We start from the raw sequence: 20779 nt of genomic DNA, 5'->3' as shown, positions 1-20779 counted from the left end.
TCACAGTTGGTATCAGACCAAGTTCTGAGATAACTATAGGGATTGTACGGAGTGGACTCGTCAACGAGTAATTTTCCTTCAAAAAGGAAATACAGTTGGAGAGTAGGCAAACTTTTGCACGGAAAGGAGTTTGTAACTGATATGCCAGTTACTATGCGAATCGAGTTAAGCTTGTTTGAGTGTTGTGAGTTTTCCTGGCCTAAGTGGCACCTCACTCACGAGTGGATATCCGGAAGACCGCCTGGGACGGTGGATAGACAATGGGACTGATCACCCCCACACGTTGGCAACTGACCAATCGTGTGCGTTGTCAGGCCCGACTAGCATCCCACTTACGAGTGGCAACCTGGATGACCGTCAGGGATGGTGGACAACTGGATCCTGTTTCCCCATAGTATTCGATGTTGTTGGAATCAACCTTGTGAACTTGAGGGACTCCTCAGTATGTAGTATGGGATGCACATTTAGGATACCTTATCGAGATATCCTTTTGGAAACTCGCCAATTGAGATTCTTGGTGACGTTGTGGATTCTTTTTTGGATTCCTGGGAAAGCGCTATGGGACGTTTGCTTAAAAGGTCTAAATTTTTGTTCATGACAACTTGAAGAAACCCATGATTTCTGAGCATCTGGTATGAGACTTTTGCTCAAGAAATCCAAACCGAAGAGTTTGTCCACAATAGTTTTGTTTTGAATTTCAGGGACGAAATTCTTTGAAGGGGTGAATGATGTAACACCCCGAAATTTTAGCATGGTGCACGCGCAAAGATGCACCATGGAATGAGATGAAGCTTCATCCAAAGCTTCCGTTGCGTAGTAAAAGGAACATTGGCCTAGGGCGAATGCGTTGACAATGTTCATCCATCATGGCTGCATATCGTGTAATACCCCGATTTCGGCAGTGGTTCGCCGATGGAATGGAATATAGGTAATGGTTTGTCCTTTCCTAACACCGAGGCCTGATGGGCTCACTTAACTAAGTTGTGGAAAAAACTTCTCAGTTAAGCATGCTCGGCCGAGAGTAGTCACATGATGGGTGACCTTTGGGGAAGCTGTTGCTGGATGACCGCAATAGTGCCGTTAAAAATCCCACACTGCTGGATAACCGCAGTGGGTAAGTGGGAACAATATCGGTGTTATTTGGGATACAACTAGGGATGGTTTTCTTGTGCTAGGGTGGGAGAGTATGTTGGGAGGTTATGCCAGATACTGGTCTCATAGGATACAAGGAACGTCTATATTATACTGAGGCCTTTTCAGCACAATTGGCTCCAGAGTTGGCAGAAAACTCTGAAGTTAAGCGTGCTAGGGAGGCAGTAATCTAGGGATGGGTGACCATCTGGGAAGATTCTGCTGGATTACTGCAACGATGCCCGTTGAAAATCCCACACTGCCGGATGACCGCAGTGGCTAAGTGGGGACAGTAGCGGTGGAGGTACGGGTCATTACATACCGGGTTGGCAACAGACGGCCATCATGGCTGAACATCGGGTTGGAAGTGCACAACCATCATGGATGGACATCGGGTTGGCAGCGGACGACCATCATGGCTGAACATCAGTTTGGCAGTCCACAACCATCATGGATGAACATCGGGTTGGCAGCGGACAACCATCATGGATGGACATTGGAGTTGGCATTGGCAGTGAATAGCCATCTTGGCCGGTTATTCAGAAATATATGGCAACGACCATGAAAAGTAAAAGTGGGAGTTGGTGAATGATTTTTAGTCCCCCAATTGTAAAAATATCAAGTTAACATATATAGGGAGGGGTACATGGTTGAAGGTGCATATACGGACCATGCACCAAGTAAGCATTATAGCTTAGCCGAGGGTGTAAATGATGCTTATGCCTCATTTATAGCTGCGTAAACTTTCCAATGGAACCTGTTAAGCATGGGCATTACTATGACATGCCATGGACTCGATAATTCATATCCTATATGCATTTTGACGAAATGGCATACACGGACTAGGTAATTACCATTATTGCTTGGCCACGGCCTCGCAAACGAGTTGGTTTAAGTTTTATGTCCCTTCGATGATGAACTAAGGTCTGTGCTTGATCCATTTAGAGTAGGGAAGGGTACGTAGGCAGCCACAATGAGTTGCAGCATTGCCGGTCCAGCACGTTGGCCCCTCATATCATCTAAGCTTGGTATCTCGATGCAAGAGATGATTGTGGCCAAGCTTGATGAGGCTTAGTTGCATGCCAGCAAGTGGATGCTTATCCTATCAAGCTACAAAGAGTAAGCTAAGTTGATGCAAATGAGCAAACTATAGTCTATCTAGAGGCTAAAAACCCGAATGTCGTAATTTAGCTCAAGACGGGTCTAAATTGATTGGAAAAGGATCAATAATCAAGACATGATCTACACATCACGGTCTTGGGATTTTAGCCAAATTCCGTTGTTTTGGACCTCAAAAGGAAGTTTTAATAAAGTCTTTATTTTCTTAATGAATCCTTTGCAGGGAACGGGGATACGTTGGAACGGTGTGAAAGCTAATGTAGATGCATCATGTTCCATGAGTATGCCTGCAATGGCAAATGGACGTATGTTTGCCTAGCTTTAAATGCACGGATCTTAGCATCATCATGGCGCATCGGGGAAGTTACGGCCCGCGGGGCAACGGTCCAAAAGCGTAATTTTCCGGTCCGTCACATGTAAACACTTATAAACGAGATTATAAGTTAGTATCATGCAAGTCAATACTTTCCAGAGCATATTCAAAGATATGGTTTATCAGAATAGTTACCTTGCCAAAGATCCTAGGAAAACGCATGTTCCTCTAAACAGGTGTAACCAACTGCCAGCGGATCATCTGTGATCTTTTATCGAACAGGTGACCAGCGTTAGTGTAGTCGAGATGAGCTGAGACGGTTAAGTGGTGTTGATAAATGCGCATAGTGCACGAGCGGAGATCAATCGGGCATGCAAGGGTTGGTAACACGAGCCCATTTGAATTGATAATAAGAGATAAAAGATTGGTGACGAATATGTTCCACAATCTTCCCGGGTAATATGTTTCGGAATCTTCTTTCCCAACCAAGAGATTGCGATGAATGACGCTTGAGGTAATAGTCATGGACGCAGAGATGGTCACGCGGAGGTGATCTTAGCGAACTATTTTTTTTAACGAGATTTACTGTTACAGCTCGATTGAACAATTTTAGCCTCCACTATCTTAGATACATCATCCCAGCATCACCAAACAACCCATCGCAACAAATCATTTCCAGTCATCAGCAACTCTTCTTCTTCATTGCTTCAAGTTCATATGAGAAATGACTGACACCCAGTAACGCTGGTGTAGCCGAGAAGTATTGAGGCCACCAAGTGATGGTTGAGCGGACAAGAGGGAGGCGCTGGTACAACCGACTAGCGCTGATGGGATTAAGTACCATGCTGCCACTGTATCGTTTTGCTCCTGAGATTCAATTTAAAAGGCCTTCCCAGCCGATTCCAGAAATGATAATAAAATAATTACAAATCAGATCTTACATTCAAAGCATATCGTCAAATTTTAAAATTAAATACAATTGCAGTAAATGAAAACGAGTTAGATTAAACTTATCTGTTTTGATCAATTTTTTGTTGTCGTAGATTCTTTCTTTGGACGAAGACACCTCTTGATTTGAGTTGCTGCTTTTCGATATCCAGCAATAGAGTGAGCGCAAGAAGTACTTAAGGGTTTTGTATAATCGGTGGATGAGGAAGTGGCTTTGATGATCTGGTGTGGTTTGGTATAGACGGAGGAGACGAGAAACAATACTGATGTAGTTAAGTTGGTGTAGTGAAACGGTTGTAGGGTGAGGAGATACGCGAAGGGAAGAGAGGACCACAGAGGAAGATGAAGAACACAGAAAGTAAGAGTGAGCAATAAAAGGAACTAGCTGCTGTTTTAGGTGGTGAAATGAAGAGGACGCGAATAGAAAATAAATAGTGTGGGAATTGGACGGCTGGCATAGAGACAAGTTTTCGGGTGTGGTCGCCAAATGTTGAGGGGTGAATATGATTTTGGTTCTGCAAAACCTAGCCACAGCACACCCAATTCCCAAGAGAAGACAAAGAGAGAGAAAGAAAAAGAGATAGATCCCCATCCCTTGTATTATGTGCCTCCATTTATAGACTTTCCCAAAAGCTCTCTTTTATGACATCATGCCGCATGTCCTAAACCTCCTTAATTACCACTAATTCCACCCCTTCTCTAGTACAATATCCTCCTTTTCCACTAATTCCATCCTTATCCTTTCCACTTTATGGATAGTTTCTATTGGACTTGGGCCTTAATCCCCGCGTTTTCTGTCGGGTTTGCCTCCACTTTAGGGGCTCCCTAGCTCTGCTAAGGGGTAATTTTTATGTATCAACATGGGTCAAACTTTTAAGGGACAGATACTTCAGAAAAAATGACTCTATGTGATTCTCTTCAGAAAAGTGGTACTTGGATTTGGGAGGGTATAAAAAATGGTTTGGAAGTTGTTAAAAAAATTCTATATCTAGGATTTCGGAGATGGCTCTTCCATAAAAGTTTATAAACACAACTGAATCCCAAGAACTGATGCTACAAGTATTCTTCCACAAAACACCAGCAACATCAATTTGGAAGTTCAAAATTTAATTAACCAACAAACTCACAATTGGAAGATAAATGAGCTCAAGAAACTGTTCATCTAGAATATAGTAAATAAAATTATCACTATAAAAATATCTCAAGGAGTGACGGGCAAATAAGATGTACTTTAACAAGGTGTGCGGAATTTACTACAAACTCTACATACAAAGAGCTAGAAAAAGAAAAATAGTTGGTGCATCACAACTTGTTCCAGATGACTTATCAAGCATGGATAAATTTTTGGCACATGCAATTACCACATAAGGTCCAACAGATCATATATAAATGTTGCCATAATATTCTTCCTGTCAATAAAAATATTAAAAGATTAATTTCATAGCACCAACAAAATCTGTCCAATGTGCTGCCAAGAAGAGGAGTCTGCCACTCATCTCCTAATGCAATGTCAATATCAAAACGTTATCTGGTTTGATATCTCCACTGCTCTGCATCAATCTATCAGCCAACAAAATGACTTACAAGATTAGGTCATAACTTGGTTTGAACAAATCAATTAATTCTCTTGAAGTAGAGTATCATTTTTTACTAAATCTTGTTGTCATTACTCTTTGGCACACCTGGAAATCCACATGTGAAAAAGTATTTGAGAATAAATTATATCATTCTTCTGACATCATAGAAAAAATAAAAAATTCTTGCGTAAACTATGGCATTAGTTCTTGCATGCATAATAGGGTGAAACAAAATATCCAAAAGTCATGGAAAAAACCTCTGAAAAACTGGATAAAATTGAATATTGATGTTTCTATAATTACTAAATATACTAATGTAATTTTTGGATTAATCCTTCGTGATCATACATGAAAGTTCATGGAGGCAGTGGTATTCTCAGGAATAGCTAGAGATATTTAACAAGTAGAGATGATAGTCCTTCTAAAAGCTCTTAATTGGATTAAAGATTTTAGATTACCAAATGTGATCATAGAAAGTGATAATCAAATAATGGTTAAAAGTTGTAATGGTTTGATTTCTAGTATGCAGTGAAAATATAGAAACTTAGTAAAATAATGTCAGTATATTCTTAGAAATTTAAAAAACTATGTAGTACAGTTTAGGAAAAGAAGTTGTAATCAAGTCGCTGACAAACTTGCTTAGTTGCCATATCAAGCATTAAATTTTAAGTTTGGTGGGACTCTTCCCTGAGTCTACTTAGTCAAATCCTGGAAAAGGATAGTACGCAGTCGAGTGTATTTTTCTTTGTTGTTTATGGTCATTCCTGTATGTTTGTTTTTCTTTCGGTAAAATCTTCCTTTGTTAAAAAAAATGTTTACTTGGTGAATACACAATGCTTTATAAACCTAATAAGAAAAAATGAAGCCCATTTGGGTATACGAGATTTTTAAAATGTTTAATATTTCTTTATGGTTATGAACGTCATTGTAGTATATTTTAATAACTCGGGTCCTAAATTAAATTTTTTTTAATTAGGGGCATGTCAACATAGATAATTTCATGAGTGGGTGCCTGAGCATAATTTTCTCTGGACGGTAGTCGGATCTGAACACATGTATCAGATCGTGTTATTTTCACCCAAATATTTTCCCTCATAAAACTTTGAAAACCTAAAAGAAATTATTATTTTTTTGTTGTCGAAACTCTGAATTCACCCGATTCAAATGCCTCTACGACACATATAAATAAAAATAAAAATTGACAATGTTCAAATTCTCAAGGTATGATGGTGTTAGGTAATTTCTTTTTTGAAATCCATTGTTAGAGCATATATAATGCTAGGGACAAGATCATAAAAAGAGTACATTTAGGTTAAGACCTTTTAGATATAAAATTCATCTCTAATACAAGGGTCGAAGTCAATGAGAAAAAAATGAAATGATCACCTTATCATGAGAGGGGAGTAAGAAGAAAGCCATATCTAGACCTTCTCCATGACCCTCATTCTAAGTTCATATCAACATATTCTCTATTTTTACAATTACCTTGATCCTAGTATTGGAGAAATATTTTAAGGTCCAAAATCTTATTATCCGAGTCATTCTTAGTGAACTGTCCTAAAAGCCTTGAACAACAAAAAACGGGAATGGTGGTAGTTGTTTTTTTTTGAACCTGGCCTAATCTCGTGAACCCAATACAAATTTTTTGATGTGAGTAGTTTTTTTTTTTATGAATGGTTATTTTCACAGTCTAAGAATTTTTTTTGTATTTTTATTTATTCGAGAATGACCTACAAGAAGATTTAATTAAGACCTCCACCTATGATAACCTTGACCGATAGTATTAGAGATGCTCTTATAACTAGTTATGGATAAAGTTTGCAGCTTAAATTTTAGCAAATTGGTGATTTCGAGAAATAAGAGTATTTATCTTTTTTTTTTTTGTATGATATGCTTAAGTGAATTGGTGATTTCGAGGAATAAGTGTATTTATCCTTTTTTGTATGATACGAATTAGGTTATAGATTGTTAGTTCCTTTCCCATGTTCTATTTTTTTAGGGAAATAAAAGGGTATTATACTTCCAATGTCTCATTTTTAATTAATCCATAAGCATATATAGCTAATTCTTTTGGTTAAATGAATTCAAGGCTTAAAAATAGGTTCCATGTGATCGTGGTCATGTTTTATTTTTTATTGGTAATTGCAATTTTGTTTGGAGTGTTTTTAGTTCCTTTAGTAATTTGAAAAAGAAGAAAAAAAAAAGGATATAAGACCTGGCCTCCAAGAAAAGAAGAGCATCCAAAATAAATAAATAAATTCTTTTCCGAAAGCAACAAATACACTTTTAGAAAGATATAAATTTCTTGAATATAGAAAACCTATATGTCAAGATAAAAACATTCTCGGAACTAGAAATTTTATGTACTAGACTAAGATTAGAATACGAAACACAAAAATATGTGTACATACAATTTGACATGAAATCTATTGTCTAGCTAATTGAACAACTATAGAGACATAGTTTAACGTTTTTACAAACTGACCAAACCTAATGGAAATCAATCACCCTCATTACAAAATACAGGTGGACCGAGAAGGTCGTAGCTTCAAAAAAATTTAGCATAAAATCTTCATTTTTTTTTTTATATTTATAAAATCGTATTTTTGCAAAACCGATCTAAAGAAGAAGAAATTCCCTTACAATATCTCAAGACGCCATGAGAAAACTTCAAATCTCTAAATCGACCATCCTATAAAAATGACATTATGGTGAAAAGTCGTTGAAACAATAGCTTGATGATTTGCAGGGAAATCCTTGCTCGGATCTGATCAAAGAAAAATCATACCCGAGCTGGAAGATGGATAATTTTTTCCCCCTCATTCTCTTTGAACATGGACATATAACCATACTTACCCGATACCAAAAGATTCATAAGATAAGAATATTTTATGTCCTTAACTTGGTGATCTATCTTGAGAACTCATTTAACCGAGATTTATATGCAATTACATTGATGGAAATCATAGGCGTTACTTGTGATTTTATCCAAGGTTTAGCAGTGCTTGTAGGAGGGCAGGGGTATCGGTATAAAATGTGTCGTGCTGATATGAAATTACATTGATGGAAATGTGACGTTACTTGTGCCAGCACGTTTACGGCGCAACACAATATTCTAAAATTCGAGTACAACACCACACATCACCTGATCTACCACACGGGCACGTGATGTTAGCTTGTGTTATAATGTTCCATTCTAATTAGACACATCGGCATGGCACGACACGCGGCACAACACAACGCGGCACACGGAAGAAAAAACGTCACAACATAATAAAACACTATCTAATATGGTACAATACATCACATTACATGTATATTTCACAAAAGAGTCTTTGTTTTTGCCTATTTGGGCATTTTATTTTGTAATGTTGATTTATTTATGTAATAATATATTTAATATCCAAAATATCTAATATTTTATTTAAATATCATAAAATAAATGTGCCGGACAGCGCACTATAGTTATTTTTTTTTGCCATAGCTGAACACAAGATGCCTTCTAACATGACACGGTACAACATGCCTGAATATATATCTGGCACAACAACATTGAAGGCAACACATTAAGCACATGACTTCATGGGTCGGGTTGTGCTAAGCTAACACGTTTTACATCTCTATGTAGGGGTATCAGAGATTTCTTTTTGTGTATGTTAACATATGTGTTGATGCATGCTTTGACATTGTGCAAACTCTGATTACATGGATTGATGGAATCGTGCATCTTTTTCTTTTTTTTAAAGCAGGAATCGTACACACTTGGTTTATTTTTATTTTTTTGACTAAGAAGGTCAATGTAATAAAAATACAGCTCATCACCAAGACGGTAAAAGGCTGTTAAGAAGATACAAAAGAACAAGCTCAATCATAGTAGATCCAATGCATAAGAAAGAAAAAGAAAAAACCAAATATCAGAAATGTCAAGAATGCATGACTGCATCCCAATTATACAAAACAACATTAAGTGAAACTCCCTTAAAAAAACTTGTTCTCAAGCGCTAGTTGTAGATGAAAATCTCTACACTGTTGATGATTTCCTCTTAAGTGTTATATCTTCCATTAAAAAGTCTTCCATTACGCTCAATCCAAACTTCCCACCAGACTGTAAATGGGATTATATCCCAAATATTGTTTTTGACATTATTTGATTTCCCATTTTCCTTCTCTATTCCCAAATAGTCTGCCTAACAGTTTGTTGAAAAACCTGTTGCACACCATAACACTTCATGAAAAAAAGCCAAATATCTCTTGTGACTTCACAATGTAAAAACAGATGTTGATTTGATTCATCAACTTTCTTGCATAGTAGACATCCATTCACCATAATTGAATTCCTATAAGAGTCTTGTGTTGGAGTTGTATTGTAACATAGAGTCCAAACAAAAAAATTACCCTTTGTGGGATTTTTGGATTCCACAATGATTTGTAAGGAAACTGCAAAAAACCATCAGACTCCATAACTTTATAGTAGTCTGCAACAGAAAAACCATGTCTTCCATGCTGCCAAACTCGCTGATACGAATCTCCATTGCCATAATTATATGCTGAAATAAGATTTGTAAGATGTGCTACATCAGCTATTTCCTCCTCCTTTAGATGTCTACAAAAAGCTAAATTCCAATTTCTATCTCCATTATTGATTTCACACAAATCAGCCACAATAACATCCTGCATTCTACTGATTTTATACAGAGCAGGGAATAAAATCTTCAAAGATTGGCCATCAACCAGTTGTCCTTCCAAAAAAGATTTTTGTTTCCGGAATTAACTTGTAATGTAGTGTTTTGCTTCACCTCATAGTGCATTTAAGAATACCAGCCCATAAACTTTTTTCGACAACTTTAGAAGTAGGGTTAGGGAAAAAATCACTAGCATTGTCATCAAATTTGTGATTCACAATTCTACTCCATAAACTGCAGTTGTTCTGACTAAAACCTTGAAGGTTGTTCTCTGGTCTTCTGTCTTTGTTAATATCTTTACTGTTGGTGAATTTTTGCTTTTGGTCTAGCTTTTGTTTCTTGGTTGGCCCCCCACGATCATCTAGTATATTCTACAAAGATTTCCATGAGTACTACCTTTTACCCTGAATCAGATTCTACTCCAATAGGTGATCCTTAATTATATCTTACTTATATCAATGAGTACAACCTAATTATTCACTAATCAGATTCTACCCCAATAGGTGATCTCAATCATATGTTATTGGTGTGAATGCTTATAAAACAACATGATAGGTGGGATTTATTGGTGTTTTCGATAGATGTTTATGTAGTGCAAAAGTTAGGACCATCAAAGAGATGAATTTATATTGTCACTTTCATTTCCCAACTATGAACTAAAAGTTGAAATCCATGTCATTGTTCAATAACCTGATTTTCTGATTGCTGTTGCGTTTCCTTGCCACCCCCAATACCACCCATCATCTTCATTAGTTCTATAACATTATCCCCAGTCAGAATCCACAAGAATTAAACCACAACATAAAACCTATCTATTCCTCCTCTAACGAAAATGATAATGATGATTTGACACTGTAACAAATGACGCATACGGAAGCTCCATTTGTTGATGTCACATTAACCTTTTTTGAAACTTCCACAGTTAACTTAGGCCACTTGATGTACATACCTAATTAACTACATTAGAAGAAGAAAAGGAACCATTATATTCAGTTTCTAGTGTTAAACTTGCCTTGGCCCCTGTACAATGTCGCTTATACAACAACCTTAGCAACTACTACAACGTGCCAACTCTATTTACAGATAACGGAATTCAGCAAAAAGCTATTAGATGGCTCTTTGTGATGTTGAAAGAATATCATGAGAATATATATTTGGATTCTGCTAATGGGATTTTGATACGGCAAAAAAAAGTAACGACCCTTTTGGGACCGCAAAAGGGACTAAAATTCACAAGAAGTATTAGTATTACAAGTTGAAATCCTATAGGTACCCAGTTAGCTTTACCGCACCAATAGCAAATTTATTAAATAATTTAGTTACTCAATTTGCGAAATAAGTATTGCAAATAAGACTGGAAATTAATGATGGCATAATCCCAGTTGCTAGTTGGATATTATAAAAGAAGAAAAGAAAAGAAGGTCAAACCAAGATGATACGGCTTCACTCGACTACTTCTTGCACCCCAAGATGATACTCCTACAAGTACTCCCTCCAGGGTCCAGATCTTGGTCTTATGTCGGGAACTCTATCTCGCGGCCTCAATGATTCACAATGTATATGTGATACATGCATGTGAATTCAACAACCCACAGATAGAAATGGAGTCTCCACTGACCACTATGACAACCCATGCAAAGAAGAAAAAATCATCTTCAATTAGTCTTCTACTACCCTTATAACCCACGTCAGATATCACACACATCTTACCAAATTAATCCAGCATACATGCTGCCTTAATAATGACCAGATATATATATATTAAGAAACACCATATATATTAAGAAACTTGAATAACAAATCAAAATTTACCTTATATTGTTTCTTGACCATATTAGTGGATGATTTTTTCCTTTAAATATGGATGAGACTCTATGTGTGTGTTCAATGTATATCATCATCTTTTGAAGACATGAGTTTTGGATTTAAGTTGGCGATACTAGTTTTAGTTTCTTGTCTTTTCCATTCATTGGCAATTGAGGCAGCAGCAAGTCACGGACCTTGGTCGCGTTCAAGAGTAGAATACACTGCGTATCATAATGATCTTGTTACAGATTTACCAACTCAAGCCTTTGCTGATTTCAGACATTATGCTGGTTATGTCACGGTCGAGGAAAAGAATGGCAGGGCTCTTTTTTACTGGTTTTACGAGGCTTCAAGCCAACCTGAGAAGAAACCTTTGGTCCTTTGGTTAAACGGAGGTACAATCCCATTTAATTATGATTTTCTCAGTAGTACTACTGTTCTTTGATTGTGTATTTACTTTAGCCTGGGACGTCACACCTTACAAAACGGACTAGTTGTTTTACTAGGGTAAGGAAAAAAACTCCGTTGGTTATAGTACTGTGCCTTCCCAAAGAATATTCTACCCCTCGAGTGTAGGCCTCGCACCCTGTTTTATGAGGGAGCCTGACAATCCACATATGGGACTTTCCGCACTGACTAGCTACTAGACAATGTGCCCAGCAACTGAATATACTCTAATTCCTAAGTTTAATATATAATTTCTGTATCAGGTCCTGGTTGTTCTTCTGTTGGATATGGAGCAACACAAGAGATTGGTCCTTTCATTGTGGATAAAGATGGAACTGGAATCAAGTTCAACCCTTACTCATGGAATAGAGGTTTTGATTCAGCTAATGAATATCTAGGACTTACCATACACATATATAATGCATCTGTAATGATGGTATTTCTTATTCTCTTTGCCCACTAAAAACAATTTAACAATTTTTTGACCTTTGCAGAAGCAAACATGTTGTTTCTAGAATCCCCAGTTGGAGTTGGTTTTTCTTACTCCAATACATCGTCCGATTATAGCCAGCTTGGAGATGATTTCACAGGTTAGTGAGCGCGCGGTCAATCATAGTAATACTATTGTGTATGTTCTTTCGACAATGCATGCCTCGACAACAAACCACTTCTACAATTAACACATGTTTGTTTTTTCTTTTATTTTCTACTAGCCAATGATTCATATAACTTCCTTCAAAAATGGTTCCTCAAGTTCCCATCATATCTAAACCGGAGTTTCTACATTGCTGGAGAAAGTTATGCAGGTTTGAACTGCAAGTTAATTTTCCAAATAGTTTGCTTCATATGCTGCCAATTTTTGCAGTCATTCCAGAATGACTGCAAATTTTCACAGCAAAATTAGCCTATTTTTCTTGCCCTTTGGAATGGCTGTAAAAATTCGCAGCAAAAGTTGGCCAGACCAAGTAGCTGCGAATTTGGTGGCCTGCAATTTTTTTGCATTCCGGAGTAAATGTTGAACTGTTGTATCTATTTACTGATGCACATGATTATGAATTGACAGGCAAGTATGTTCCTGAACTGGCCGAGTTAATTTATGACATGAACAAGAAAAATCCTTCGGTGTATATTGATCTCAAAGGTTTCTTGGTAATAAACAATCTTTCACTTTATTTGTTAATTGATCATATGAAATTTGTATATACGCATACATAGTATTTCTTACTTTTCTTTTTAAACATCATGAAACAAATGTAGTTGGGAAACCCTGAAACATCAAATGCTGAAGATTGGCAAGGTCTGGTGGATTATGCTTGGAGTCATGCTATAGTTTCTGAAGAAACCCACAAAGTTATACTTCAAAACTGTGATTTTAAAAGAAATGATACGTGGGATAATGAAAAATGTACTAATGCTGTAGACGAAGTATTCACTCAGTATAAAGTGATTGATATATATAGTATATACACTCCAGCTTGTACCACTGTTCCGGTTGTACCTGAGTTCAAATCAATGGCACAAGCCATGTATAAATCCAAGTCTGCTAACATGGTGAGGGCTACTTGATTAGTGCTATTACAATTTGAATTTGATTATATCTATGATGATTTTTATATAAAAATGTCTTTTAATGTAGATGCCGAGGACTATTGGTGGTTATGATCCATGCCTTGATAATTATGCAACAGTTTTCTACAATAGAGCTGATGTTCAGAAGGCCCTGCATGTTAGTGATGGCCGTCAACTAAAGAAATGGAGCATATGCAAGTAATTTACTATTTACCTCTTTTCTCTACAATACTTAAAATTAACTGACTTGAAATAGGAGTGGATAAATAAAGCTTACTTAAAATTAGTGCGCACTCAAAGTTCCAGACGACGACTAGTATATAATATTAGCTAAATTTCTTCTAGATATACGTCAACGATAAATTGCTGTTAAAGATTATGAAGCTGAGAGTTTTATTTTTGACTTCTGTATATTATATGCTCTCATCAAGGTGAGGCATATATTATAGAAGAGTACTGAATTCTTAGCTATTTTTTATATGGCTGCGCAGTGATACAATATTCAACAATTGGCCAGATTCAAGACCTTCAGTTCTTCCCACATATAAGAAGCTTATTGAAGCAGGGCTCAGAATTTGGGTTTACAGGTAATTGGAGTCATCATTAATATATCCATAACAATTAAAATTGGCCATCAATGTAGTTAACTTGACGTGTATAATTTGTGATGGACTATATTTCAGTGGAGATACGGATGGGAGAGTTCCAGTACTGTCGACAAGATACAGTTTAGATACTCTGGGTCTACCAATCACTAAGCCGTGGAGACCTTGGTATCACCAGAAACAGGTAATGGTTTAATCAATGCTGCATTTGGAGAACCAAATAACATTCTCTGAGCATTGATTTGTTTCGCAAGCTCGCATATAAGCTATTTGGCAAGATGCTAATGTTTCAATATATGTTGTGCAGGTAAGCGGGTGGGTGCAAGAATACAGGGGAGTAACGTTCGCAACATTTAGGGAAGCTGGACATGCAGTGCCATTATTCAAGCCCAGCGAGTCCTTGGCTTTCTTTTCTTACTTCCTCTCTGGAGTATCTCCACCTTCAAAACCCTTTTGATGAAGTTAGTAACTAGACATATAACATCATTGATCACTTACATCAGTTTTGAGTGAACCTAATTGCGATTTATTATCAAAACTGTCATAAAATGTATGATAATATATATAATTAATATGGGGATGTTATAAATACCCTCGATTTATATGTATATTTTTCTTCTTATTTTTGCTGGTGTCTTGGGAAGGGTGCCTGAATCACTATTTGACTAAAGATAAATGTACCGAGAGACGTCTTATCATTTGAAAAAAAAATCGAATAAAAGGAACAAATATATTACATACATAGAAACAAAGTTTACATCATGAGCTAGGTGAGGAAGTAACAACCGGATGTAACCACCGTTCCTCACTAAGATTAAACATTCGAACAACTTTAATTAGTTAAAGTATCAAACTTTCGAACAACTTTAATTAGTTAAAGCATCAACAGTTTTATTAGCACTTCTATGTATATATACACAACACCCAGAGTTACATTGTTGATTATATAAGTTAATACACCTATCTAACAGATAAGTGGATTGCCAAGGAGGAAGAGGCAAACCAGCGGTTATAAAGAGAACCTATTGAAATATGACCTTATTCCACTTGTGATCTTTAAACCTATTCTAGAAGAACCCAAGGTTTTGCCTGATTGGCATGTAATACCCTCTTAAGAACTCCCTTTCCTGCGACATATGTCCATGCAGAGTTTCTCATTATCATAGCAATTCCAGCTAAATAGAAAGATTTTCAAAATAAAGCGTCCACATTAATCTTTAAAGCATCTGATGATGGAGGAATCCAATGATGCCCATGACCTACTGGTTTGCTAATATGCATAATGTGATGACATGAGAAATCAATAGTTGTTATATCAGTTAAGTAGTTAAAAAGTGGACATAACACAGAGTGAATATTAACAGCTGCCGTCGAAAAAGAACTTGACATCGAAACTTCCAGATATGCACCAAAAAGTTGTTGTAATTCCATGGATATAAGGAGCATCAGAGTAAAATCAATTGCCGCATCTAAAGAAGTCCAAGAAGCAAATTAATCAGTGAGAGTCTGAAACTGTTGAATATAATGAAAATGTTGAGGAAGATAAGCTTTCCATATGGATTATGCAACGAGACAATCAAAGAATAGATGGTTCAATCTTCAATGTGATTTGTATTACATAGCATACATTTCATATCATACATACCATCCTGATGTAAGTTGGCTCTAACAGATAAAAAATTGTGAATGAACTTCCATAGGAATATCTGCAACTTATAAGGGATGTGTAATTTCCAGAATTTTAACCAAAACTTGGTACGAAAAGAAGAAGTTGTTGGTGTTGAATTGATAATGCATAATTGGTTGTAAGTATATTTTGTTGTAAAGTTACCAGTTGAAGCGAGTGGCGATAATAAAGTATCTTCATGTTGTAGATCAAGTTGAATGGTTAAAATAGGGTTTACCTGAAGAGGCGTAACAAGATGGTGCAACAGAGATTCCACTGATAAGTACCTAAAATGGTTAAATACAATTTATATAATGTAGCAGTTTTATTAGGAATCAAGTTATGTTTCCATATGTTAATTGAATTACCATTACCAATCTCCTACTTGCTCAACTGTTGAATGATTTGAACAGCATGAGCTACGCTCTGTGATATCCAAATGGATTTCTTATTAAATGGTAGTGTTTCATACTTTAAATTATGAGAGGGAAAGTATTTACTTCTTAATAACTGAGTTCAGGTTCTTTAGAATTACCAATCAGGTTCCAAGCAAGTTTTGCTAACATAGCAAAGCTATAATTAATGAGTTACATGTTTCAAACCTAATCCTCGTAGTCTTTCGGGAAGACACATTCTATTCTAGTTTATGAAGTGTTTCTCAGTATGATGAGAAGAATTATTCCACCAGTAGTTTGTCAGAATACGATCCATTTGTTGGATAGTTGAGTGAGGTACTTTGAAAACTTGCATACAATAGAACTCATAGTGCTTAAAACGGAATTAATTTGAGTATCCTTATAATCTTGATTTATGATTTTACTATGGGTTAATTGGTGTTTGATACTTACATTTTATCCAATTTTGGTGTTTGGTCTAACTTTTATCCAACTTAGAGTTGGAACTTGAATATAACGTTGACTTTGGTTGACTCTGGTAAGTTTGATTTATTCAAATTTATCATCTTAATATTTATGCAGTTACTATTTTATCCTTCATGTGTTAAATATTTGGTGGTAAAATGGAGAAGATGGTCGTGAATCAATCAGTTGGGGAAGTTTTTGACTGAAAATCAAGAATTGATCAAGAACCTGATTTACGTGGATTATTAGAAAACAACTTGTTTAAAAAATTGACTCATAATTATAAAATCATATTTGTAACGGATTTAAACAAATTTGAATCTTCGATGGGAATCAGAAATAATCGTCTTTTGAATTGTAGGAATCGAGTCTCCAATTATTTTAATTTCTAAAATTTCTTCTCACCCATCATTCATAATCATTAGCAGACTCTCAAAACATCAAATCACCTCCACTCATTACTTATATCAACGCACCGACCATCATTCTTTCCACTAGTTTTTCGACAAATATAGTTAATATGAAACCTCATGTATCCCACAAGAATCCGATTTTTTGCCCATTTAAAGATAGTTACTGTGACGACGAGGGGGTCTGTATGTGATCCTCCCCAACTTGAGGCTTCTACTGCTGAAAACATAATAGGTTGCTTTTGTCGTTCTTCTAGAGGTGAAACTTTTGATACACTGTGAATCTCCTTCCAAATTCGATCACGCTTGTGCACCCTACACATGATATTACTATGGAAGTTTGCAATTATTCTCGCAGAATGGATTATTGAGTTACATCGCAGATATTCAGTCCCACGCTCAATTTAGATGCAATATACTTTTCCTTGTTGTTGCGCTTGAGGTTGGGCTTCTGGTTGTATTGGAGGTGGTGGTGGTGGTGGTGGTGGTGATGCTAGAAAATGATCTAGTTTCCTTGTTCTATCATACGCAGTACAATTCTCTGAAAACATCCCTGTAATTATTAGTTGTGTGTCCATGGAATTTATGGTACATACAGAACTCATTACTTCACCTGACTTGAGGTGGTTCTACTCCCACATTTGGTGGCACATGAATGTCTTCGCACAACACTATTGTTTGCTAAATCTTTTCTATTGAGGTATTTAGTTTCGGGAGCTTCACATCTTCAAACCTGGATGAATTAGGCAATCTTTCACCGAATCGGTGATCATTGTATCTTCCTCGTTGAGGTGAACTTTCCCCTTGTTGCATATAGTTATTGTACCAACTTTCATTTCGTCTTAACATTGCCACTTGATGATGTTGTTTACCATCTAAGTATGTATTTGCTACTCGCAACCCAACTCTCGATGTACCTTCCTTCGCCACACCGGGTTGTATCATCGCTTTTTTTTTCTTCCAAATCAATGTACTCCTCTTGGTACTCTCGCAATTCTTTCATCTTCAATGTGTCTTGTAACCTGAATATTTGTGTGTATAGCAAGTCTGTAGCAAACAATGCATTGCTGAACGCACGAACCAAGTTAGCTTCAGATTCACATCCTACAGATTCGCTGCATAGTATTCAACATCGCGTAATTAGACTTCGCAGAATTTCACATGGTCTTCGCTTCAAATTGAACAACGTATCTATCATAAGTCGCAATAAGTTATTGATCATGTATGTTTATAGAAATGTGCTTTTTAGATTACGAAATGACGAAATTAAACCTTCAGGATGAGCGTCAAACCAATCCAAAGCTTTTCCTTTCAAACTCGCTGGGAAATATTTGAACAAAACTACTTCGTTTCCACCCAATTATAGTAGGAAAAGAGTGTATGATCAAAGATACTAGCAAAATCAGGTATTGTATACTTCGGAGGGAATTCTGCATATAAGATTTCAAGAGTAAACGACGATCATTTTGCTTCCTCAATAGCATCTGTTAGTTACATTTCACTCTCATTGCTTCGTGATTTACGCATCATTGCTTGTGTACTCTTTAGCTCGTTCCTCACTGCTTCATTTAAGCTCTGGTCCCTGGCCTGCTTCGCTTGTCTTTCTAAATCTTTTTCTTGACTTTGCTTTATGGCTCTTCGCAACTCTCTTTATTCGCTATTATCTCATTGGCTTCGCCATTTTGTCTTCAATGGATTCTTTTGTATACTCGTTCGCGATTCAGATTCATCAAAACTCATCTTTTACTCGCCACTGAGCTTGAGATTTTCATTGAGTAACTCTTTATTCCGCTTCGTTAAATCCTTACGCTCTTCTAACAATACTTTTTCCCTTTCTCCTTTCTTTGTGAGTTTTCTCCCTCATCTGTTCAATAGTCATATTCTATTCTTCCTCTGATTTATCACTTATTGCGTGTCGTGATTGATCTTCTCTTTCTTCGTCATCTTGATAGATGTTACGATTAGGGTTGTTTCCTTGTTCCTCTGTTGATACGTAATCGATCAAGGGTACCTAGAGTCAGTGCTGCTTTGTATAAGTGATTAAGAGAACACAAAGAAAAGAATAATAACAGAAAGTAAATAACACAATTGTTGCTGCTAACTGCTTCTTCTTCTATTACTTAACTTCTTCTTCTTTAAACTGTGGAAGAAAAACTCTATTACAAACCTAAAACTATGGCTGCACTCTCTCTCGTTTTTCTCTCCACCTGCTAACTTCTTCTTCTTTATTGCTTGAAAGAAAAATACTCTTTTACAAACCTTCAATGGGTTCTTCTCTCGGAGATTTTCTCTACCTTTCTTGCCTACAAGTCTCTCCCTTTTATATAAGTGAAAACTTGTTGTAAAAGAAAATAAAGCTATGAGTTTTAGAACTCATCTAAACTAGGAATCCCATCTAAATTAGGAAACCTCAAAATCTATGGTTTTTAGAACTCATCTAAACTAGGAATCCTAATCTAAGTAAGGAAACCTCAAGGCTTGTTGATCAAACAAACTAGTCGACCAACATCTAGTATCTTTTATACACTCTCTAGCCATAGTATGTCTCAAATGTTTCTAAGATACTCCCGTATCATGGCTCCCCCATTTTAGGAAGCTGAAACTCCTGTGTAAGATCTAAACTGAAGGTGAGAAAAATCAGTCCCCCCCCCCATGTTCCCTGTTGAGCCTCCTTGCTTTACTTAGGTTAAAAACCCATTACCTTCTATGTTCCGCAGATTAAAATTTAATTTCTAGCTCAGTCATCTCGAGCTCATTCTATAATATCCTTGCGTAACCTCCAGCTGACTTCCCGCGGTCATAAACAAAACCCAAATTTTCGCTTCTAGTAATGAGCTTAGTTACAACAACATTAAGCATCGACTCCTTCTTCTCGTCTTTAAAATCTGAACATATTAATCTCTGGTCACCATCTTCTGTTTCAAGAAATAACCTCTCCATTGAATCCTGCCAAGCAACCAACCAAATTCTCCTTTCTCTTCCTTTCTGACCCATTGGTTTAGTAGTTGTTGTGCTTGTATACTACACATTCATTATACCAGTATTTTCATTCAGAAAAATCATCTGAACAAGTCTATTAGCGCCGCACTTTATTATTGTCGAAGGACTGACCATCCTCTTCATCCTTCGTTCTGCCAATATGTTCTTCTTCGGTGTTTTTCTTACAACTTCACCACTCAGTTTCTCACATGATTGATCAACTGAAGTGATATGGAGATGCCCTCCATAACTTTGCTCATAATTATTCACCTCCTTTGTTTGCTTCTGAACATCCTTAAAGATTCCTATGCCGTCGATTCTATGAGTAAAACTTCCTTGGCTTTTCATACCATTTTCCTCACAGTCATAGCATTCAATTATTATCGTTTCTTGGTAAGGCACGACCAAAGAAATAATAAAAGCATGCAGCATCATGATAACAAGACCAATGTCATGCATACTTCTTTGAGAATCATAATATGATGCCTTACCAGTAGCACAAACAATTCTAGGAACACTAATAAAAACTGGCAGAACTGTATGCGACGAATTTGTTAGCACTAAACAATCTTCATGTCATGAAACTCCGTGCTGTGAACCATCTCTCTAACTTGGTAAACGTAGCACCAATGCAGCAATGGAAGGTGTTAGACGTTCAATAGTTCAT

At 36.6% G+C, this 20779-nt stretch overlaps 1 protein-coding gene across 1 annotated transcript; it reads left to right on the top strand.

Annotated features, from left to right (window-relative positions):
• Window positions 1–11677: 11677 nt before the first annotated feature.
• On the top strand, window positions 11678–14788 carry LOC113353821 (serine carboxypeptidase-like 31). Its single transcript, XM_026597305.1, has 10 exons — window positions 11678–11971; window positions 12287–12394; window positions 12518–12613; window positions 12737–12829; window positions 13087–13172; window positions 13281–13574; window positions 13660–13790; window positions 14084–14179; window positions 14276–14381; window positions 14505–14788. Exons 1-10 carry the CDS (start codon window positions 11683–11685, stop codon window positions 14652–14654), a joined length of 1449 nt encoding a protein of 482 aa, XP_026453090.1. The 5' UTR covers window positions 11678–11682; the 3' UTR covers window positions 14655–14788.
• The last annotated feature ends 5991 nt before the right edge of the window (window positions 14789–20779 follow it).

This window comes from Papaver somniferum, chromosome 2, assembly GCF_003573695.1.
Source record: "Papaver somniferum cultivar HN1 chromosome 2, ASM357369v1, whole genome shotgun sequence".
NCBI lineage: Eukaryota > Viridiplantae > Streptophyta > Magnoliopsida > Ranunculales > Papaveraceae > Papaver > Papaver somniferum.
The sequence above is the reverse complement of the archived record's forward strand: the minus strand, read 5'-3'. Positions and strand labels throughout refer to the sequence as shown.